This window comes from Pogona vitticeps, chromosome 2, assembly GCF_051106095.1.
Source record: "Pogona vitticeps strain Pit_001003342236 chromosome 2, PviZW2.1, whole genome shotgun sequence".
Taxonomy (NCBI): domain Eukaryota; kingdom Metazoa; phylum Chordata; class Lepidosauria; order Squamata; family Agamidae; genus Pogona; species Pogona vitticeps.
This window is the reverse complement of record NC_135784.1, coordinates 39345363-39370374: the sequence shown is the minus strand read 5'-3', so window position 1 is coordinate 39370374 and position 25012 is coordinate 39345363. Positions and strand designations below refer to the sequence as shown.

General features: G+C 39.4%; 1 protein-coding gene across 35 annotated transcripts in view; it reads left to right on the top strand.

Moving 5' to 3' along the window:
* CADPS (calcium dependent secretion activator) overlaps nucleotides 1-25012 on the top strand; it is a 400801-nt gene that overhangs the window by 174523 nt on the left and 201266 nt on the right. For all 35 annotated transcript variants that reach the window (XM_072989350.2, XM_072989349.2, XM_072989351.2 and 32 more), the window contains exon 6: nucleotides 973-1094. In XM_072989350.2, the coding sequence (XP_072845451.2) occupies nucleotides 973-1094 (122 nt within the window). The remainder of the gene's footprint in view (nucleotides 1-972; nucleotides 1095-25012) is intronic.

The following is a 25012-nucleotide window of genomic DNA, read 5'->3' as shown; positions in this document are numbered from 1 at the left end:
TGCTATCCCCTTCTTCTGGGGGTGCCCTTGTTCAGCTTTGCCCAGGGCTACACAAGCTGGTTTTTCCGGAAGGAAATTGAGCTACCATATTCTGATTCTGCAGCTATATACTTAACTCACTGTTCTTTACCATTTAATGGTAAAGAAAACTCTATGTATGGAGTTCAGTCAATACTTGAAAAAGAGCAAACACTGGAAATTCAAGACACTGAAAAGTGATTTTCTCTGTGTACAATTTCATTTCTATTGCATATCTAAATACCCAGGAGTGAGACTATGCAGATGATACAGTGCAAAGGTATTACACCATAGAACTTGAAACAGTTCACATTACACACGGGGCCTCAATGAACTGTTTAAAATTCATACAAACACTTCCTGCCTGCCTGTCACAAGCCAATAAGGTCCAGCTTGCCTCAAGTTCAGTCATGTTGACCTGTCATTGCAGCAGCTGTTTTACACGTCTTCCTGTGCATGGTCGAAAGACAAAAATTGGATTGGATTTTCAACTAGCCATGGCTATATCAATTGATTCTTGAGCTGTTAAGTAAAGATGCCTGTTGATACGCTGGCAGATCTATAGGGGTTTTTTTATCTGCTAGCAAATCTCCACTAGTAGCGTGGGGCTTTATTCCTCTTCCTTCCCTGCAGAAGCCCTGCACATCATCTGAAAATTTTCTGGGAGTTAGTGTGCCTGATTATATTAACATAAGCAGTTATATCAGCAGAATAGGATCCAGGTCTAGATGATCTATCTGGGACCAGCAAAGATTGATTCATCAACAGTCACAAAATAGTTATATTGAACTTGAAGGTTATCTATATATTCTACATGCAATGCACTAGAATCTCAGATGTGTGCCCCAACTGGCTAGTGGTTTCTCAGAAGAGTTATCATTTATTCTTGTTTCCAGAACTCACTGCTGAACAGAGAACTTTATCTAAGGATTTTTTTTTCTGCTTTCTTCACAGGTTGTCATCATGGAAGTCCAAGGTCTTAAATCATTAGCGCCCAACCGCATTGTATACTGCACTATGGAAGTAGAAGGAGGAGAAAAACTCCAGACAGATCAGGCTGAAGCGTCAAAACCAACGTAAGTTTCTCTTTCTGTCACTTCCACCACGTTTCTGACTTGACTTCCACAAGAAGGAAAAATGTGTATAGTTAATCATCTCCTTTAAACATAAGGAAAATACTTCACCATAGGAAATCATCACTCAGCTGAGAATTGACAGCTCTTAAGCCATGAGTCAGCAAAGGCTTATAGTGCATTCTTTAGTCTTGTTGAAGTATGTAAGACACATCATAAGTACTTAAAATTAAGCGTATGCTGAATTGCTTAGCTGAAATGAAAGCCAATGACTCAAAGGTTGCACAGATTCCTGCTGATTTTTATATTCTGTTATGTGAAAGAACACTTTTTTTTAACAGTATGACCTAAAAACTCCTAATTATGGCAACACACTGCTCTTTCTTTCACCGTCTTGCCAGAACTTTTAAAGGTGTTTCAGGCTACATTTTGCATGTGTAGGAACCACTCCTTTGTCCCTATACCGGGAAAATGTCACATGGTCATTGAGACTAGAGGTGTGAGAAGCAGCAGAGTTCGTAAATGTTAAGGTTTTGGACTACTTTTCGTCCCACAATCCATCAAGCAGCATGGATTCTGGGAATTATAGTTCATGAGTTACTGTTCCAAGCTCTAGTTAAGGACAACTGACTTCTTAAAAATGTTTTGTCTCAGGTGAGATAAAATAAAACAGTAATTGTTCAATAGATCATCTTCTCCCTTCAATTTGAGATCATACACTAAAAGCAGTTGTGCTTGGAAGTTTAAAAATCAGCAAGTGCTGCTATTTGCCAGTAAATCTCATTGTTAAACTTCCATTCTGTTTGGTCAAGTTAGGATGTATTTGTTTTTAATGGTTTTTTTAAAAAGGGGGGGTAGGGACTGTGAATTTGAGAGAATTATGGGAACCTGGTGTATTGTTTTACTTCAGAAATCATTGTGTGAAATAAATGACAAAGCAAAGCAAAAAGCATGCTGCTTATATACCGCCCCATAGCACTTCAAGCACTCTCTGGGCGGTTTACAAGTTAATTATGCAGGCTACACATTCCCCCCCCCCCCCCAGCGAGCTGAGTACTCATTTTACCGACCTTGGAAGGATAGAAGGGTGAGTCAACCTTGAGCCGGCTACCTGAGACTGAAGGTCGTGAGAATAGTTGGGCTGCAGTAGAGCAATTTTAACCACTGTGCCACAAGGTTCGTGACATTAACATGAATTCTGTAACTGGCTGAGTAAAGCTTTTTTCTGGGTTTTTTTTTCACCTCACATGCTAGATATGTGAGCCCTTTCTACACCCTGCTTCTGAATGTTCCAGAAACAAATTACCCCCACAGGTGTGCAGAGACAATTTGTCACTGGGACAGGGAGAAACCCTCCCCAAGATGGGGGCAATCAGTCCCCTGTCCAAGTTCCTGAGCTGCCCATGCCAGTATGTATAAAATAATCATCTGGTTCCCAACCAGCTGCTTTCTAAATCTACAAGGCTGTACATATATGTCACAAATATTAATCAGCCTTATCTTCTAACTCAGGTATTCTAGTTCAATATCAGATTTTGCAATCAATCTGCTCCTCTATACTAGATGCAGAGAGAAGATTTCAAAGCACAATTCAAATCCGTGGGCTAAATCCTAATTGTTCTTGAAACTTTTGATCAAGAGTGCATGTTGTCTAGACAAGTTTGTAAGCAGAACTGGTCCATAACATCTCGATTTGCTTTATAATGTTGTTATGCCGAGATCTGCAAAAATGTGAAATATGTGTTCAATATGAAGGTTCTGGCAATTCAAAATCCTTATCTGAAAAATACAAGATATTTTAATAATTATTCATCATGCAGCAAGCAGAAAATTGTCATTGCTCTCATGCTGACTTCAAGTAGCATTATATATTCCTGGAATAGTTTCGCCCTCATTCTGTTTGAAACCTTTGATGTCAACCCATCTGCATTCTTGCAGTACTTTGAATCTTTTGCAGAAATCCCTAGTGCTACATGGAAAAATATGAAATACACAGGTGTATACCAGAAGACAAAGATTTGGCTGTGTTATGTAAACAATTTGGGGAGTGGGGAAGGTGGTGTGAATTCTTCAAAATCCCATTTTACAGGTCAAAGACTGATCTTTTGGATTTGGGTGTTGATTCTAAAATTCCACAGAGATCTCTTCCATGTTAGTGAATCAGTTGGATATAGTGAATTTCCTGGGTTAAGATGAGGCCTTCCAAGTAGCACTGATTTCCTGGTATGTAAAATCTGGCACGTTCCATTATTTTCCAATGCATTCCATCACACCTTCTACACCCAAATCCATAGTCTGATGATTGTGTACTCTTTAAAAAAATTATCTCCCTTAAAAAGATTGGGACTTTTTAAAGGAGGATGGGTTTGGTTGGAATTGTTGTTGGGTGGGCTTTTTGTTTGTTTGTTTGCTTTTTTAGATCATGGGTTTATAAACTCAAAATGTTGAAGAGATTTCAAGGGCTGTTTCTTCTGATACCATTGGCACATTGCTATAGTTCATTAATTCTCTTAATAAGCTAAACACTTTTGATTTTTCCCTTTTTTCATTTAATTCACAGCAATATTAAATACTATAAAAATTAGGCAGGCAGTTAACTGGAATTGTGCAGAAGCACTTGTCATGACTTGGGAGCCCAGAGACAGTGCAGAATCAAGCAGTGCTATGAACTTGAACTTGCAGAAGAGACACAATCCCTTCCAGAACAGGTTGAAGCCTGTGAGGCAGGCATTCTGCTGACTTTCTCATCACAGTTTCATTTCAGCTTCTTCAACCTCACTCAGTGAAGCTGAACCAACCCAGGCCAATTGCATAGGTATTGACTGCTTCCTTGGTGTTATATGGCAAGGAACAATATAGCTGGACATTATCATCTCAGTCCAAAATGCCCAATGACTTCTCCCAGTAGCTTCAAATAAAAGTTGAGTAGATAGTATCAAAAGCCTCCAGGAGAACTAACAGGGCTATGTTCTGCCGCTTTTGGCATGGGTCATCCACCAAGGCAACTAATAGCAGTCTCAGACCCATACACTGGGCAAAAGCCTGAAATCAATCTGGATAATTAGTGTCACCCAGAAGTAGCTGAGTGTTGCAGTGTTGCCACCTCCTAAGTGGTGCCAAGAATTTTCCACAATTTTCTATTGTGGTAAAAACAACAAGGAGTCTTGCAGCACTTAAAAGATTAAAAAGTTCCCTTTAAATAAGCTTTTGTAGCCCATAGTCTGTGTTTAATTACATCTGAAGAAGTGGACTAAAGTTATGCCAACAAGGCTCCTTGTTGCCTTACCCAAGAAAGGAAGGTTTGATGGAGGCCTATAACTATTCCAGACTTCTGAATCGAAGGCAGATTTCTTTCACCTTATTAGTGCCTACTACAAAGAGAAGACAAGAACTCCTTCCCATAAAGCAACATTAATCACACACCTCTTCACCATTGCATCACATTTGCAAATTTAATCAGCCTGGAAGGGAAAGAGCCAAGTGAACAAATGGTAACTCTTTCTATTTCTTCCCTCCATCTCCATGTTTGGGATCTACAAGCTGAAACAAATCCCAGATCATGGGACAAGTACTTGCGAAAGGTCATCCAGAACTGTGTCTGCATTAAGACAAGCCTGGCTACTTTTGTCTGCAAATACAGCAAGCTGCTCAGATAGGCATGAAATAAAAAAACGAATCATCAAATTTGTTCAAAAATCACTAATTTATCAATTTATATTTGTATGAATCAATGACCCCAATGAATCACAGCTCAATGAATTATTAGTGATTTCTGACTTATTTATTTGTTTGGCTATAAAACAGCCCCCAGAGCACACAGAGACTCCAAAATTGCAGGGAAGCTTCCCCTGACTCTCCTTTACAACCCTCCAAGATTGGTGAATATTGGATTTCATGAGTTACATGCTCCCAAAGACAGTTCCCCAGCTAATTTCCCCCAAAGTACCTAGAGACACCAAAATCACAGAGAAGTTTCCCCTATCTCTCTTCTACAATCCCTCCAAGTTTGGTCAAGATTGGGTTTCCCCAAGCCAGCTTCTAAAGGACACTTTCCTGGGGGAGCCTGCTTTGTGCATGTATAACATGTTGTAGGGATTGCAGAGGAGATCTAGGGGTGTCCCTATGTGCCTGGGGAGAACTTTCCCATGGGGACCCTCCGTGTGAGTGCATAACTCAGACATCCAAAGCCCAATCTTCATCAATCATGCAGGGCTTGTAGAGGAGAGTCACAGGAAGCTTCTCTAGTATTTTGGTGTCTCTAGGTGCTGGGGGAGGCATTTTGTAGGGTTTTAAAGTAAAAAGTAAATTGACAAATCAATTTGTTGACTGATCAGAAAACAAATTGTAAATCTGTAATTCATGATTCATCGATCTTGATGAATCATGACTCAAAATGAATCACCATTTTTCTGATCTGTGCCTATCTCTACTGCTCATAGTAGGAAACCAGCTACTCTGGTAACTCCTCTCCTGTACCCTGATGAAGAATATTTCCCACAGTTCAGGAAAGCATCACCAGTTGGTGTGAATGTGATGACTTCATTAATATGAGCTCTAGTCACTATCTTTGTTGCTGTGGTATAGCCCTTCAGATGGTATAACTTGAATGCAATCAGAGTACAATCAGGTTTTCTATATATGTTGGGGAGTATTACTTCACAAAGAAGCATTAAAATGGCAACTCCTCCCCCATGTGTAAGTAGTTCAATTTATGCTATAAGCTCAGAACCATTCTACCCTATTCTTGTTGCATATATAGGGCTCATTTAAACAATTTTAAAGTCCTATTCATTAGAGGATAAGTTCTCTGCTGGCCTTAATGACCTGTTTAATTAAGAATTTTTAAAAATTATCTTATGTTTATTTCCAATTTAATAGATGTTTCAAAAGCCTTCTGGAAAAGGACCTCCTCCCATGTCTGATCAGCTCTCGTGAAGCATCTAGCAGCAAGCATAAGCCCTTTGATTATGATTAGCTAATTATATTTTGTGTTTGAGATTTGGGTTGTGTGACTATTACAAATTTGACAGTTCAGAAGTTTGTGCCAGTTTGTACACACAGTATCGCAGGAGGGGGTTCCCCTGCCTTCCCGGCCAGTGACCCACTCACCAGTCAGCATGTGTTCCTCTCCTCCTCTTCTTTGGTTGTTTGACCCGTGTCCAGCAGGACCGCAGGCTCTTTGGCTGATTGCCCACTCATAAAAGGAGGTAGGACAGGCAAACCCATGCTCCCAACGGGGACTGGTCAAACATACAAAGAGGGAGAGGAGAGGAGCACACATTCTGACTGGTCATTGGCCAGGGAGGCAGGAGAAATATAATGTGTGGCACCTTGTTGAGTGTATAAACCAGCATGAACGTCCAGACCAAGTTTCATACCCGTCTCTAATCTGAGTAGTTCCGTATGTGAAAGGTTCCATATACTAAATAAAATCAAAAGGGTTCTCCAACACCAGAACTGAGTTAGCCTTTTGATTACAAAAGCTCCATGAAGGAATGCTGTGTCAGGTTGAAGCCAAATAACTAAGATTTATCTTCCTGGTTTATGCGACAGAACAAAACAAAACCTCCTGCTAAGAAATCTCACTGGAGAAAGGGCCTTTCCAAGTCAGGTTTGCTCTTAATATTAGACCACCATCTTTCCAACAGAAACTTAAGGCTGCAATCCTGTACACACATATCTGGAACTCAGTAGTATTTACTTCTGAGTAGACATATATATATGTGCGTACCTGAACTGTAAATTCTGTAATGATTCTCAACATCTTTATCTTTGAATTTACAGGGAACAATGAATACTTCACTTTCACTTGGTCTGCTTTAGATCTCTGGAAAAGCTGATTCAACTAATGCTCCTCCAAATATTTAGAGATATTGCCACCTTCCATTCAGCCAAAAAGAAATAAACCACGTAATGAACTTTATCTTTCCTTCTGACTCACCACCACTAGCAACCATGCATGACTGAAGTATAGATTCTGCATGGAATGACTAGCGGTGGTGGATAAGCTGTCATTCAGAGAATGTTTCTACTGAGGTCACACTGATAACCCTCCAAGAAGCCTAGAGTTTTCCCCAACACAGTTTAGAAACAATTGTGTTTCCCTGTCTTCAATACTACTTGCTTATCGTTAGTATTTCTCCACTGTCTCCTTGTTGTTGATTTAACATCAGCTGACAGACTTCTTAATGTAGACTGTGTCACTTCTTTATATAGTGACAGATTTTCCAGCAGACAATGTATATCAGATATAAGTTTAATATGCACAGGTTTATGGCTTTATTGATTTAATTATGAATGACTGTTTCGTTTTTCAGAAAATCTTCTCTAGAATATTCTACTACAGTCTTTGCCTTCTTCCCTCCTGCTTCTTCCCACAGTATATAAAATACTGTGCCCAAGGCAGGCAAGTTAGCCGTAGTTAGACTTCAGCATTTGGCTCTCCAAACTTTGCCTGAAGGTCTTCAGTAAGGTGTAAACCACTATCCCTTTGATGCATTGCTTTCCTTGGCCATCTGTCCTTCAAGGCTGGTTCAGCTGAAATGAAACCTCCCATAACTTAAACAATTTGTAGAGCCAGTCGTCCACTCTGCAGCAATGGAGAACAAAGTTTTGTCTACTTCTCTATAGCAGTGGTTCTCAGACTTCAGTACCCAAGTGTTCTCAGTCTGCAACTCCCAGAAATCCTGGTCAACACAGCAAGTGGTGAAGGCTTCTGGGAACTTGAATGCAAGGACATCTGGGGACTCCAGTGTGGGAACGACTGCTCTATAGTAGCTCCTTGAGTCCTGTCATCCCTTCCTCAGAAGTTCTCTTCTGTCAAACTTTTGTCATTGTGTCCACACTGTTGACCATTCTTCTTGCTTTTCCTGTAAACATTCCACTTTGCCCATATGTATTCTTAAGTGTGGCATCCAGAACTCCAGAACTGGACAGTGCTGTGTTATCTAACTAGTGCAGATTAAAGTGGCATAATTGCTTCCTATTTGGAAAAAAGTAGTTCTGTTACAGTAGCTTAAAAGTCATATTACTGTAGTCTGATTTGTACCCACAACACTTCACTGATTCATATTTAGCTTGTGATTAGAACAAAAAATTTTAAAAAAGAAAGAGACAGGTAATGTGTAAAGTTAGACATTTCATTTTGAGAGTGCCCAGTGCATTTTCACCAAAGGTGTTCTTCAGGAGTATTGGAGCAATGGCTAGATATTTATCGAATCCTGAAATACAAGAATTATATTTTTCTGTAACTTCTAGTAAATTTCATATGATCACTGTTGCTGTAAAAAAATTTTTAGCAGTCTATGAAGCGTTCATGCAGCAAATGTGATTGTTAAGAAATTCACAAGAGTCCACAGCTAGTTTAAGGGTGTATTAGCCTAAGGTGAAGAGCCCATAGAACAATATCTGAAGCTTATTAGTACCATCTAACAGCGTTCCCTAGTCACACTGGCCACGTGACAACGAAAACTGTCTTAGGACAAGCGCTGGCTCTACGGCTTGAAAAACAGGGTGAGCACCGCCCCCTAGAGTCGGACACGACTGGAATAAAAAATGTCAAGGGGAACCTTTACCTTTACTTAACGGGTTAAAAGCAGCATGATGTGATTCACAGCAGACTGCTCTCAATGTAGAGATTTCTCTTCTCTCCTCTCTTGTGCTCTTATGTGCAGCAACAGTTCAGTGAACAGTGACACTGGAAGTGAGTTATATGCGAAGACACTTAAGACATCACTTTAAAAGGTCACAGTTCTTTCAACTTCTCCAGACACTCTTTCAAAATAAGACATACAGTTAATTGATGTGAGAACATGGGAGCAGGCAGATATAAACATAGCAAAATGAAGCACAAATGAGGCCTAAAGCAAGTATTATCTAACAAACTAGGATGGGCACTACATTAACTTCCCCCACCCCTATAACCCTGAGGCAAGGTGTGTGCTATGGAAGTCCCATTTGGAAGTCTGATTTTTTGACAGTCATGGTTCTCCTGTAGCTCCTTTTATTCCCTCTGTCTCTCACTCTTATCGAGTCCCAGAGGACTTCGCTTTTCATACAGCAATTGTATATGCAGATTATTTATATGAAATTGCTGTCACATAAACCAGTCTCATGACTGCTGCCCATGACCATGACAGGGATAGTTTCAGTGACCTTTTGAAGTTCAAGTTTATTTTTGACAGAATGTTTTGGTTGGTGATCCCTGAATGATATTGGGCATTATCATTTATTCCAGCCTGTGCCTATGCTTTGCAATGATCATCCATTTCCCTGGATAGAGGCAAAATTCAAGGGGAAATTGGAATAGGCAAAATAGATGGCACAATATTTTGCCTTCCTCCCCCTTCTTTTGTTCTTTTTCTCCTCTCCCCCCCCCCCCGCCTTCCATTTCTGCCTGCATGTTTAAACAGATTAACATGGCTATGTCACTGGAAGTTACTAAGTAGAAGAACTAGAGAAGAACAGGTACTGTAGTGCCCATTCTCAGATAAGCAGGCTAACTTTGTCAACACTATTGCTTTTGCCAAGAGCTCTGCTATTCCTTTCTGATGGGCTGTTGCAAAGATCGTTGTGCTAAGGAAGAAGCTGCCAAAGGAAAACTATCAATGCGTTACAACGGGCTGAATACCTGCTCATCCAAAGAAGATCCTCCATACGGCTGCCATTTTCGGGTGCCTGTTAAGTGAAAAATGCCTCCTAAAAACAGCGGGGAGCCATTTTGAGCAGCTGGAGGCCATTTTGAAACCCCAATGATCAGCTGTTTTGATCGTCGTAATGTGAAGAATTGGTTTTCGAAGCAGGGAAACAATCATCGCAGTGTGAAAAAAAACCATTAAAACATTGTTGCGATCGCAAAAACATCATCGTGAAGCGGATTCATCGTTATACGGGGTGATCATTAAGCAGGCCACGACTGTATTAGCTATACGGCTCCCTTTTATTTCAAAGGAAGTTATTGTCATCACCAGTGTCAGCTAGTGGGAGGCAAAAGAAAACAGAGTTCATCCCCACATCTTACCTCACTTTGTATGTCACTGATGCTGTTAGTTCATGTCCAGGGAGGGCCCCAAAGGACTGATATAGATGAGTGCACAAGACAAAAAAAGTAAAGCTACCAGAAAGAAAATTGGGGGGGGGGATAACCAAACAAGCACTGCTGGGCCAAACAAAAATTTCTGGATACTCACGCCAAAGGATTGGATCTAGATGGGATTAGCTGTGTCAGGAAAAAAAATATTTAACATAATCAATTATAATAAACCTCAGACATGGCTGTTCTCCAAAACAGGCAGAACTTTATTTTAAACCGTGTTCATGGAATGGCAAAATGCCCCTCAAACCCAATCTGGGCAAAGATCATGGCATGCAAGAACAGACAGATTTTTATACCCTGGTCAAAACGTGTGTCCATCACATACATTGTTTCATTTCCACATTGCCAGTTATAATTTGGAACTTATCTAAGTTGCAACACATTTTAGACAGTACGTTTTGTGGTTTCAGGTTAACCTCTGGTCAAGTTCTTCTTTTTAACAACTACTACTACTACTACTACTACTACTACTACTACTACTACTACAATAATAATAATAATAATAATAATAATAATAATAATAATAATAATAATAATAATAATAATAATAATAATAATAATAATAATAATAATAATAATAATAATAATAATAATAATGCGCTCTATACCAGAGCGAATTCCAATAGTCAAAATCAGTTAAAATACAATCACTACACATCTGCTGCAGTGATTGATCTCTGTTGTTAATTTCCAGACTGCTGCAACAGTTCCTCAATAGCTCAGAAGCTTCAACTTTGTAAGATAGATGAAGCTGCAAGTCCTAAGTGCCTGTTATTAACACATTTCCTGATTAATATGGTTAATAAAATTGTTTTCCAACAGCTGTAACAGGGAGTAAATAGCCATAAGTACAGCAAAGAACCCGCCACAAACAGCAGGACAAATGTCCATTTGATCAAGCCTTAAAAAGGACTGTATCTTTCCTCATCTCCATGTTTTCAGGTTGAAGCCTTCAGTAGCGATAAGGATCATTCCACTTTCCACCAGACTGCCGAATAATTTAAGGAGACTCATGTCCATGATTATAGAAAAGTTTAGTTCCATGTCCTGAGTCAAACAGATCATCAGTAGAATGTATGTTTTGCATGCAAAAAGTTATATTCAATCATGGCATCTCTAGGCAGAGTTGAGAAGGACTCCTCTCTAGAATCCTATAGAGCTGCTCCTAGTCAGTGTGGACAATATCGAAGTGAGCTGATGTGAGATAAGGCATATTCCTATATTCTTAGCTTATTGCAGAGCTTCTAGGTAACATGCTACAACTGATGCTACCTGGAACATGTTACTTCTTGAGTAAGAAAGGGCAGTGCAAATGATGCTTTTGTTTCAAAGCAACATAACTAACAAAAATGTTTATTCATCAATACATCATGTAGTTGATAAAATGTAGCTCTGGAGGTTATTTGGAAGGATTTGAGAACTTCTATGGTCCATTTTTAATTTACATTGCTTCCCTATGTAACTAAAAAGTAATATTCTAGCCATGTGTTAATATGTCTTAAAATGCTAAGAAATCAGTAATGTCAGTACATTTCTTGAACATGCTCAGAACTATATCAAGTTTACTGTTCACAACTGAATTGTGCAAACTAAACAACTTGTCTAGTTTGGATTGCACCTGCAAGATAGAAAAAATAAATGCTGTTTCTTGTTTCATTAGTTTAGGATTACCTGGGTCCAATCCAGATTTAGTGTTGTTGGGGTGGGTGGGGTTGAATTGTATGTTCCTTTTTGGTATCAATGCCTTTTGTGAGGGCTAGCACATAAAAGAATAATAATAACCATGTGCTGTCAAGTTAGTTCTGACTTATCGTGACTTTTTTCAGGGATATCCAGGTAGAGAAGTGATTCCTTTATTCTACGGATGAAGGTTTCTAGGAATTGCAGTCCAAGAAAACCTGGATTACCTAAGAATGGGAACCACTGATCTAAGGCTAATCAATTCTCTGTAGTTCAGCAGCATTTCAAGAGCAACAGGTTCTCTATCCCTCCAACAGATCTATATGAAGAGCTCTCAGGAAACAGAATCTAATGAGGTGTCAGAATGGTGTAGGCATTGCATCGTTTTATTAATGGTTTCTAATGACAACATAAAAGTGTGCAGTATATGACATTCAGCTACCTCATTTGGTACCAGCACTTGTCAACAGCACAAAAAGCTGAATACTGAGTCTATAAGATATAACAGAAGTGCTAATAGATAGAAGATATTTAGAATTAATATTAAAAGTTATTCCCTAATATTGTGTGGCATAAAGTTGTGAGTGAATGTGTATTACTCATTTACTTAAAATATGTTTACCCCACCTTTCTCCTTAAAAGGAGCCACATTGGTCTAATTGTTGGCATCCTTTGAGTTTGAAGATGGATGTGAAATTTTTCTGCATGGTTGCTTTCTCTCATCCCTCCTCCACTGTCTCTATCTCCTAGGCCAGCCTATCTATGATATTCACTTCTAACATGCCTGTTTGCAGTCTTTTAGTACATCATACCTGAAAAGTAATTCAAATATTTCACAAGCCAGGGGCTATGGAATAAAGCATGTTGAGTTCTGTGGGTGGGTTCACCTTGAAAGAATCCAGCCATTCTCATAGTATCTGGGTGGATTTTGCTAGTTACACCTTTTCTGAAGCCAACTTTTGTGAATGCTGACACAAAACCTTGTGCAGAGAAGCTGTGTGCTTAGCATGAATGCGAATAATATTTCTGTGGCCTGAATTATGTCCTTATGCTGAACATCACTATGGCAACTAATGACATCATCCTAAAATCCAGCTTGCCCTAAATCCGATGGCTAAATTGCCATTACTATAATGAAGTGATTATTTCTCTGTTTTATTAAATATGAATTGATTGGGTGCTGTATTGTTGTCAAAGGCTTGCTGTGTGTGTTTACTTTCATTGGGTTTATTCCCTTTGTGACGAATGTCATTCTCATAAAGAAAAACCTAACGGAAACGACTGTTTGCATTTGCTTAGTAACATTTGTTGATAACATATGGTCTGGGATTGCTTCTGCAAATAAGAGGCTTTTAATAGTAAGCAGAGATAGGCGTTTTATAAAGCAGATGCTATCAAATATACACAGTGCAAGGTTGTGGAAGGTTCCCCTCACCCTTCTTTATGATTTGTATACCTGCCCTATACTAAGCGTATTCCTCCATTCTTTTCATCATTTCCTTTTTTTGAAAAAAAGGACCTTGGGAGCAAGGGCATCAGGGAGGCAAAAAGGAGAAAATTCAGAGTATGAAAGAAGCCCTGGGACTCCAAAGAGGGAGATAAAAAAGCCTTATTCCTTTCCCTTAATACCTTTAATTGCTTAATACCTTAATTGCTAGAAAATTACTGTTTATTTGCTACTAATAAATGTATAGAGTTCCCATTCCATACCAGGTTTGGATGCTAGTACAAAACTTCTGTAATGGAAGGCTTTGTATTTTGAACTCTACTAAGAAATAAGGCTAATTTATACTAAGTATTTCTGGCAGGTGGATGCATCAAAATGAAAGATTAAGTCTCCCAGTGTTTGGTCAGAGAGTGTCATTCAGCAGCAGCTGGAAGGAGGTGTATCGGAGACCAAAATCTATGAGGAAGCAAATAATTTAATTTGTTTTCCTTTCTCAACATCAAGTTCCAGTGAGCCAAAATGCACAGTCATGGTGAAATGAATTCAGAACAGAGGAAAACATAAACATATCTTATTTCTCTGATAGGACTAGGGAAAATATTCTTCCCAGTACTTTTCCACTGTGAAAAAAATTGCTTGTTTAGTTTGAAAATAAGCTGTTGGCGTCTCAGATGTTCCATTAGATTGTGCCACACAATCTAATTTCCAGTTATATATCTAGAAGGAAAATATAGAGGTAAGCGGTAGTGTGAGAAAGTTGTGAAATCTTAGAGAGTTTACATGCAATTGACTAAGCGTGAGAATACAAAAAACCCATAGATCGTAAATTATATTATCCTTGATACATATACTGTATGTGTGTGCCAGCAAGTGAAAGAATAATTATTCAGTTATAGTAAACTTTAAGAACATTTGCTTAAAAATGAAAAATTGGCTCAAATTCCAAGAGCTAGATTTGCTCTGCCGATCTCTAATATTGATTACTTCAATACTGTTCTCTCTATGTGGGACTACTCTTGAGTCTGGCCCAGAGATTTCAGCATGTGCGAGATGAGGTGCCCAGGCTGGTGTCAGGTGTGAACAAGTTTGATCACACTTTTCCAGTTCTAGCTTATCTGTATTGGTGTCCTGCTGTGTCCCGGGCCAGGTTAAAGATGCTGGTTCTAATCTATAAAGCCATTAATGGTTTGGGGCTGCATTATCTGTCATTGTATTGTTACCTTAGAACATCAGCCCATCCCCCCTGGTCTTCACAGGAGTTGCTTCTGTGAGTGGCCATGCCAAGGGAAGCAATAAAAGATGTTTACTAGAAACCACACCTTCTGAAACATGGCTGAGCAAGGGGGGGGGGTCAAGATCCAATGGCCTTATAAAGCCCTTTCAGCCCCATTATCTATTATTCTGTGATTCCATTTGAAGTCAGGTTTACACAATCAGTTTAGAGATGGAATTCTGAAGTTGCAACCTGCCTTTCTTGCCCATGAAAAAGTTGAAGCACAAGCCCCTTCAAAAATGAAAGTTCGTGGTTCGTGGGTAGCCATAAACCATCACGAATCACTGGTTTTTCCAGTTCATGCTCATGTCTAATCCCATCCCTTTTCCCCACATGTCTCTGCCCATCCTAAGAGCACAGGTTCCCCTAAATGACTACCATTAAATGCTTTCTACTAGAGAAACCAGGGAACGAAAAGGATATTTCAGGGCATATGGTTTTGAGTCAAGGACTTTAAAGCCTGAATCTTCATCCCTTTGCACAGCCTTGGGGCTTGGTACAGCTATTTTTGGACTTTTGCAATTTCCTACGCAGTCTAATGGTTCCTCTGATTAGAACATTAGAGATAGCGCTTGCATTTCCAGCCTTGTTCTGAACTAGTCACATGTATCTTTACTTTAGAGTCCCTTGACATTATCACTTGTGAGGACATGTTTCTCTGCTGCTTGCATATTAGGAGATAACACATTAAGCTGATAAAGTCAAGGCATGTCTTGCAATAGATTCTGGGCAATGCTTAGCATTAAATAAATGCCTCTAGCTTATTCAGACGCCATAACAAATTGTCACATGTGCGCAGGCACTATGTAGATTTCTATCCCGGAAATGTACATTAATCCTGTTTTCAGTCAATTAGAGGGAAATTCAAGTTCTTTTTTTATATCACTGTCATTATTATATGGCTAAAGCGTCTGTGGTTATGAAAATGAAGCTATGGATTGGATAAACCTGAAAGAAACACTATGTGTTTTTTGCACAGACTTTGAGGGTTCCACACTGGCATGTTGGCATGGTAGATGGATCATAGATGACACAGTTTAAATTGGGGGGGGGGGGAGAGAGAGAGTCTGTGTCTGCATATGTTTCTACAGTATTTAGATCAAACCATCCTTCCCCTTTAAGATTGGCTGCACAACTTTCTGGCCCAGCGATTAGGGCATGAATTCTTTTTTGGCATGCTTGTTGTTTAGCCTGTTTAACTGTGAGATAGCAGTTTCCAGTAGCCTCAGCTTCTAACTGACAAAGTGGCTGCAGATTCAGGAGAGAAAAAGAGAATTTCAATCAAAATATGATGTTGGAGTAGAACTTTATAGATACCATGGACTACCACAAAAACAAAAAAATGGCCTCTGGATCAGATTAAGTCAAAACACTCACTACCAGATAAAATGGCTAAACTGAGTCCAGAAACAGACATTGGAAATAGCCTGTAATTAAAGCTGAAAGTGTGTTAACGTTGCAGAGAGGTGATTGAAACAGCTTTCCTGTGTTTGTGGAGTCAGACTTCAAATGAATCCTGGGCTTAAATCCTAAATCCATCAAGTCAATTGCGACTCTTCAGAGTTTGCCTGGTAGACAATACTCAGAAGCGATTTACTATTCCCTTCTTTTTCTGCGGACATCATGCGACTGTGCAGCTTGACCAAAAACCACACAGGCTGTCTCTACTCACAGGACACTCGGGAGGGGGAATCAAACTCCCAACATCTTCACAGCCAGATACCTAAACCACCAAGCTGCCCAACCAGCTTGGATGTAGAAAATGCCACATTTCCTGACATTAGGTTATCAAACTGTGTCAGACCATTTCTTGACTGCTTACAATAGCTTGAGGTTGGAAGCATCAGTCTCGACCAACTTCTCAGGTTCATCTGAGTATCTTTTTGAAGATAACAATTGTCAAGATAATATGTGCTAATTTGAAGGGAATTCCCATTGAGATATGCAGCATCTTTCAAAAAAAAATGTCATCAGTTATGTAATCTACCTAGCCCTTGCAGTGGAGTTCTTTGGGAAGATGACACTTGTTGAAGCTTAATAGATTCTTGTATTCTAAAGCTGCAATCCTGATGCAAACTTGTTGGTATGCGGCTCCCAGTCACCACAGTTAAGACTTGCAAAATACTAATGAGTCTTTGTTACCATTCCCTTTTTTTTTTTCTGGCACAGACTCAATGGATTTTCAGATTCCATAGATATTTGCAATACATTGATTGAAGCAGGGGTGAGAGATTCATTCACAGTGGGAAGCCTTTTCTCTCTTCAGTTGTGAAGTTCTGACTCATAAAGAATTAAATTACCAATCTACTGAGAAATGAAAACACTCATCAACTATGTATAAGAAGTTCATTGCTTCACATTGTGAAGTTTTGTGATATTTCATATTTTATTATTTATAAAATATTCTTTGGGGAGAGAATACATTAAAAGCTAAGGCTCCTACCTTCACACTGATGGCTCATGACTACAGTGCCAGTGCAGCTGTGCGTTCTACATAAAGGAAATTCCTCTGTAGCCACCTCATTCATGCTATACGAATGCAGAAACAAGTGATACCGTTAATTGACCATTAAGGTTAACACACAGTGAGTTTTTGATGACAAAACTTCTTCTTCAAGGCTGTGCATCAAGTTCTTGTGGGTAGTTCCAAACTTATGTGTTATTATCAATGTCCCAAATTCACATGGACTCTACATCGTCAGCCATGTGAATTTGGGACATTAATAATAGCATATAAGTTTGGAACTGCCCACAAGAACTTGATGCACAGCATTGAAGAAGATAATTTGTCCTCTAAAGCTTGCTGTTTGCTTTTTTCTTTTATAACCCTAATGGTCAATTAAAGGTATCACCTGTTCCTACATTTGTATTGCTTCTGTGAACATACAGCCTTTTCCTGATTTATTCATGCTAGAGGCAGACAGTGGTCTGTGCAAAATATCTTTTCCTGAACCAGCAGTGAGACAGAGGTTTGAATCTTTGTACAATGAATAACAATGCCATAGCACCTTCAATTCCTATTGCCTCTCTTCAGCCCCAGTAAACTTGGCTCAATGGAATACAAGTTGTAGAATTTTCTATGACTATACCACCCTCTAGTGGTTCTTTTATTATTATTACTTCAAGAATGATTAAGAGATTGATGCTGTGTCTAGTTATCAGTATCTGACAGATTTCATTTTTGTTATTACAATCCGTCTCTTGCTTTTACCTCACAACAACTCTGTGAAGTAGGTCATTATTTCTCTAATTTTGTTGTTGTTTAGTTGTTAAGTCATGTCTGACTCTTCGTGACCCCATGGACCAGAGCATGCCAGGCCCTCCTGTCTTCCACTGCCTCCCAGAGTTGGGTCAAATCTCTAATTTTGCACACACACACACACACACACACGCGCACGCACGCGCGCACACACACACACACACACACACACACACACACACACGCAAAGGATGAAAAAGATGCCAATGAACTTATTAATTATATACATCAGCTTTGAACTATAAGTTCTCAAGACAATTCACACAGTGGAACTAAGTGAAGCTTAAAACATAAGTATTTTGCTATAAAATTCCCATTACCCTTTAGCTTCAGTCCACTTATATGCCTTCCTGGACATGTGGTATTCATGGCATGCTGTTGCTTGCTGCTCAGTGGAGGAGGATAGTAGAGACACTGTAGGGAAAACAAGGTGACGTGTTCACTGTCCACCCATCTTCTTGCTGCTATTACCAGACATGCCATGGACATCAGAGGTGAGCCTCCTTGCTCTGTAAAATGCTCTCAAGTAGTAATATTAGTGTTCAAAGAAAACAGGTTTATCTCCTCAACTGGCCATCCGTGGTAGTTAGCTCTCAGAATTATATTGAGTATATCTCTGAAATCCAGGACTACAAGAACCATGGCCAGCAGTCAGTTCATTGACTATTCTTGGTTATCAGTCAACTTATCACATGCAAATAATGTTAGAATTTCTTTTTTCATCTAGCATTGAATGTGTAGTGTTTCAGCTATTAACGGCCATGTGTAGCTCAGTGGTATAGGTCTCTGACTGCGGAGCCAAAGGCTGAGAGTTCGATTCCCTACTGTGCTTCCTTGACAGAAGTTGAGCTATAGGGTTCCTTCCAGCTCTTCAGTTCTAAGTCTATAAATAAGAAAGTCATCCAGCAGTGGTGCTATTGCATTATGCATTGATATGTAGCCTGTTCATGATAGACAAATAATTAAGGTCACCATAAATATATATCCAATATCCTATATCCAAAATGAAAGCAGTCGTATATATTATGATTTTCATAAGAAAATTTGCAGATAGTCTCACTAGGTCAGCCTTTGACAGTGTGGACCACAGCAAACTATATGGCAAGTCCTTAAAGAAATGGGAGTGCCTGATCACCTTAGCTGTCTCCTGAGAAATCTATATGTGGGACAGGAAGCAACAGTTAGAACTGGACATGGAACAACTGATAGGTTCAAAACTGGGAATGGAGTACGACAAGGCTGTATATTGTCCCCCCTTGCTTATTTAACTTATATGCAGAATACATCATGCAAAAGGCCGGACTGGAGGAATCCCAAACCAGAATTAAGATTGCCGGAAGAAATATCAACAACCTCATATATGTAGAGAAAACCACTCTGATGGCAGAAAGTGAGGAGGAATTAAAGAACCTCTTAATGAGGGTGAAAGAGGAGAGCGCCAAAAATGGTCTGAAGCTCAACATAAAAAAACAAAACTAAGATCATGGCCACTGGTCCCATCACCTCCTGGGAAATGGAAGGGGAAGATATGGAAGCAGTGACAGGTTTTACTTTCTTGGGCTCCATAATCACTGCAGATGGAGACAGCAGGCACAAAATTAAAAGATGCCTGCTTCTTGGGAGGAAAGCGATGACAAACCTAGACAGCATCTTAAAAAGCAGAGACATCACCCTGCTGACAAAGGTCCACATAGTCAAAGCTATGGTTTTTCCAGTAGCGATGTATGGAAGTGAGAGCTGGACCATAAAGAAGGCTGACCACTGAAGAATTTATGCTTTTGAATTGTGGTGCTGGAGGAGACTCTTGAGAGTCTCTGGACTGCAAGGAGAACAAACCTATCCATTCTAAAGGAAATCAACCCTGAGTGCTCACTGAAGGACAGATCTTGAAGCTGAGGTTTCAATACTTTGGCCATCTCACAAGAAGAGAAGACTCCCAGGAAAAGACCTTGATGTTGGGAAAGTGTGAAGGCAAGAGGAGGAGGTGACAGCAGAGGACAAGATAGTTGGACGGTGTCATCGAAGTTACCAGCATGAATTTGACCAAACTCCAGGAAGCGGTGGAAGAGGGCCTGGTGTGCTCTGGTCCATGAAGTCATGAAGAGTCGAACAGGACTTAACGGATAAACAACAACAAGGTCAGAAAGAAACCATGGATGTTCAAGAAACAAACTATATTACAATTCAGACAGACTGGGAAATGTTTCAGTATGATGATGCTGATGATGATCTTTTCTACATCAAAGTTCATTCTAATAATATCAATAAACAAATAAACATGCAAACACAAGATTTAACAACGTGTGTGTGTGTGTGTGTGTGTGTGTGTGTGTGTGTGTGTGTGTGTGTGTGTACATCAATTATGCTTTTGATCTGGATTACACATGTACCAAATCTATATGAAAACCTACTCTTTGTACATACGGATATAAAAAATGATAGCAGGCTTATGAAGGTACAAACAGTTATGAAAATAAATTGGAATTTATGTCTATTCCTCCCCCCAAATAAAAACATATAAAGGGATTTTTAATTCTTTAATAGAACATACGATGGCAAGAAAGTGTTAGTGGGGCCATGAGAAGTAATGGTTGGGGGTTCAGCCGTTCCCAGAAATGAACCTTTGCATTTTTACTGTGGAAACAGTTGCAGGGTAGATCTGGATAGGGCCTGTCATTCATGCAGAGATCACCAATTCCTTCTTAATTAATAGGTGGTGATTATTAATTAATATTATTTAATATGGAAGAGTGCATATGATGAGAATTTAAAAAATCTAATTCCAAAAAAGTTTTGGCTGTGGGTCTAGGAACCAACAACTATGAGATATTGTCAAGGAAACAAACTGTTTAAAAGACATGTTGTATTTCCTTGTAGACCTAAAATTAGTTTCACCATCTGTGTTTTGGTTTATGTGCCTCGATAAACCTACATCCAGCCATATTTCTATTGAATGCAAGCGGTTTGAATGCACAATGCATGCATTCTCTTCTGTTTACTGTAAAAAAATTATTGGCTGTGGGGATTATTTCTTTAAAAGAAACATTATGCCTGTACTAGAACTAATCAGATCAACCGTCTCAGCAATGTCAGTACCCAGGAGCTTGCTGTATGTATCCTTTCCAGATCACCAGATGTTAAAATAGTTTTGAAAACATTCTGTTTTCTCGAAGGCTTTCACGTAGCCCACACACTACATCAGAACACAGAGAGAGTTCTAACTCCTGTCCTCTGAAGATGCTGGCCACAGAGACTGGCAAAACGTTAGGAAGAAAACAGCCCAAAAAACCTAGAACATCCATTCTGTTTTCAATTTTTTTTCATAAGGCCATCAATTCTGCAATGGACGTTGTGAGGATTTATAGTCAGAAAATTCATAATCTACCGTATTTTTCAGACCATAAGACACACTTTTTCCCCACAAAACGGGGGTGGAAAGTCTGTGCGTCTTATGGAGCGAAGAAAACAGATTATATTTTCCTGTTTTCTTCTCCTTAAAAAATTGGTGCGTCTTATGGAAAGGTGCGTCTTATGGAGCGAAAAATACGGTAATTGAAAAACTGGTGAGCTACAAAGACACAATGTGTACTAGTAGTGTGGTCTTTAACCCCTGTCTTGAACTCACACAGTCCTTCTGTGTCACAAGAAGAAACACATCACATCCTGTACACCACACTATAGATGTTCACATGACAAATAAAGTTTTAAAGCTCATTTCATTTTCCAGGGATAGTCTTTCTTATGTTCAACCTAATCCCATATGTGTTTTCTCAGAATTCCAACTGAATATTAGACTATTAGAAGGAACTGGGGAAATAACTGTCTTGTTTCAATTTGCAGCATTTGAAATCAGGGAATTAAATGTGCTTTTCCTCTTAGAAGCATCTGCACATAGAATTGTAGTCTCTACATTTTACTTGTGTCACACTTCAGTTTGAATTGGCTTGGCTTCATCATCATCCATTACACTTCTCCCAGCAGTGTCTTAGCTCTGCCCACTCAATCATTAAAACAGCCTCATTTTCCTCTGGGATATGCTGGTTGGCATGCAGAATGAGTTGACAGTATTTCGTATATTTTAATATTTTCCTACAGCTCCTCTTTACACAAAATGCCAATATTAAGACTATTTCTTCAGGATTTATTAAACATAATGTGTGTTTCATTAAGTAAAAGATGAGGAGATGAGAGAAACACCGACTTTCTTAAGAGCAACTGCACAATTTGTTTTTAGAAAATGGTAGCACAGCTTGAAAGTTCAAGAAACCAAATTAAATGAGCTGTGAAGATTATTGAAAATCTATCACCTCTATAATGAAATGTTCCATGTGTTCTTTCCAGAGCTAGACAGGGGAAGCCTGCTGTGAATTGTTAAACTCTGTTGTTGTTTTTTTCCTAAAGAACAGTGGAAGTTCTGAATCTGGGATGCTATGCCGACCTCCTCTGGCAAACCCTTGCCCCAAACAGCATTTTAAAAAAAGTAATTGCAGATTGTATTGGTTTATAGTTAAATAATTCAAATCGCTGCAAGTTTGCTTGAATGAGCAACTCAGAATGCTAATGATTATCCACAGAGAAGGTCAGAAATCACCTATCTTTCAGAAGGCTTTGGGACTACAGCTTTTAGAAGTATCTTTCCAAGGTCCAAGTTAAGTTTCAGACTAGGTTTCAGACTAATTGCATCGATCTAGACATTGTCTAGAAGGGCGGAATCAAAATCGAATGAATGAATGAATGAATGAATGAATGAATGAATGAATGAATGAATGAATGAATGAATGAATAAATAAATAAATAAATAAATAAATAAATAAATAAATAAATAAATAAATAAATAAATAAATCTATTTTCTTGCATCAGGGCAGTACAGAAGCCACAACATCCCCATTCTTAGCGCCTTTGGAACTTGGGACAAGTACTAGATTGTTCACTCACTTAAGGGACTGACAGTGTTCTGTCTTTTCTGCCTCACAGAAAACAACTGATCCAACTCCACTTAATTCTGTGCAGTCAATGGGGAACTTGAGTAAGGGGAATCTCAAACAGAGATGGACATGAACCTGGCTTGGCATGTACTGCTGCCAAACCGGGTGTCATTCATCGTGTATTTGTGCATCTGTTTGTTTTTTTTCTGCCTAAATAGAGGTGTTCATATTTTCCCTGTTGAAACTCATTTTATTTGCTTTGGCCCATTTTTCCATTTCTCCATTTCTCTATTGTCTTGATTCTGTTTTAAGGATTAACTGCCTCTCTCAATTTAGTGTTATTTGCAAAATTGATGAGCATCCATATCTCTTATAAAGACTTGAATGCTCTTCCAAGACCACATGCTCGTTTAAGTCTTCAATAAAAATGTTGAATAACATGATGCCCAGGACAGAATTTTGCAGCACTCCCTTGTCATTTCTCTCGAGGATAACAAGAAACCATTGGTGAATTATTTTTAGATGTAATCTGTCAACTAGCTATAAATTCAGAAAGGAAAGAAAGGTTCAATTTTCTTAAGTTCTTTGTGTATAATAAAGGGCTGCGCAATCTGTGGCCCAAAGTATAGCTTTACTAGGAGTAGGGATTACACAAAGTTTGAGATCCTGTTTGAAGTATTTCAGAAATTTAAAAACAATGCTCTGAGAACTGCAGAGCTGGAAGGGTCCCCATAGATCATCAAATCCAGCCCCTATCAAGGGCTGAATCAAGCTCCCAACTTCTGGCTCTTCAGCTGGATACCTAAACTATTGAACTATCCAGCAATTTTACTACTACAAAATTCTGTCCAAATTATTGTGAACCCATTTCAGAGCAGTCCCAGAATGCTGTAGAATGACCTGTGCACAAAAAGAATGCTCAAGCAAATCCATCAAGACAGACAAACACATTTTGAAGTTATTTAAGTGGTACCAAAACAAGATTCTGAACTTCCATTATAGCACAAAGATTTTGCAGATTAATAAAAAAGCTATGTAGACAATGATATGCTTCTCTGTCGATTTGCCAGGATTACATATTCTATATGGGATTCCATTGCAGTGTGTAGGTTTGTATTTGCTTTGCCCTTGTAGATTTCTACTGATCACCTGTGGCCACCAGAATACTTTAGATGGCTTAGCAATTTACATGCAGATTTTCCGTACAAAAACTATTGTCATAATAAGCAAAATGACTTTGCACTTTTGGGTCTATTGTGTGGCAAGGAATCATGGACTTTAACAAAGGCTACTATAAAAAAGAAGAAATTGAGATGGGGATTTATCATGGGATGCTTAAACTTTCCTGGATTGAGATGTGAAGAAATACAAATAAAGAAAGACAAAGAAGTAATAAAAGATATGAAATTCAGAAAGCCAGAGTATTTCAGTTGCCCATTATCAGGCCTATTTCGTGGCAATATGGCTGGCGAAATGGCAATATTTCTCCAGCCGTAATGCTTCCTCAGAATGTTATCCAGGAGAGCTGTTTCGGGTGGTCCGGGATCTTCTTCAACCAGGAAATCCAGTGGAGGTCCCAGACTGCTCATCAGCTCGCTGTGTTGGGTTTGCCATTCATTTTGAATCTCTCAGATTTGCAGTGGGTTGGACTCCACTGTTACTGCAGAATCAGAGGATGTGTCCAGTGTGCTGTGCTTAGGTCAAGTATTAATGGATGAGTTTCAGTTGTTGAGACCTGAGGATATGGACAGGATGCTTGTATCTGTCCATTTGATCACCACTCTGCTTAATCCTTGCCCACCTTGGCTAATTGGAAGATTTGCCAGGGGAGTTCGGACCTGGGTCCAGGAGGCCATGAACGCCTCTTTGAAAGAGGGAGTGGTCCCTACCACCTTGAAAGAAGCGGTGAGTCGTCCACTCCTTAAAAAACCTAATCTGGACCCAAGGCTAATGGTTAACTACCGACCAGTAGTGAACCTCCCTTATTTGGGCAAAGAGTTGGAGCGGGTTGTGTCCAGGCAACTCCAGGCGCTGCTGGATGAAACGGATTTCCTGGATCCATTTCAGTCGGGTTTCAGGCTGGATTTTGGTATGGAGACTGCCTTGATCACCCTGTACGATGACCTTTGAAGGGAGAGAGACAGGGGGAGTGTGACCCTGTTGATACTCCTGGACCTCTCAGCGGCTTCCAACACCATCGACCATGGTGTCCTCCTGGATAGGCTGACTGGGTTGGGAGTTG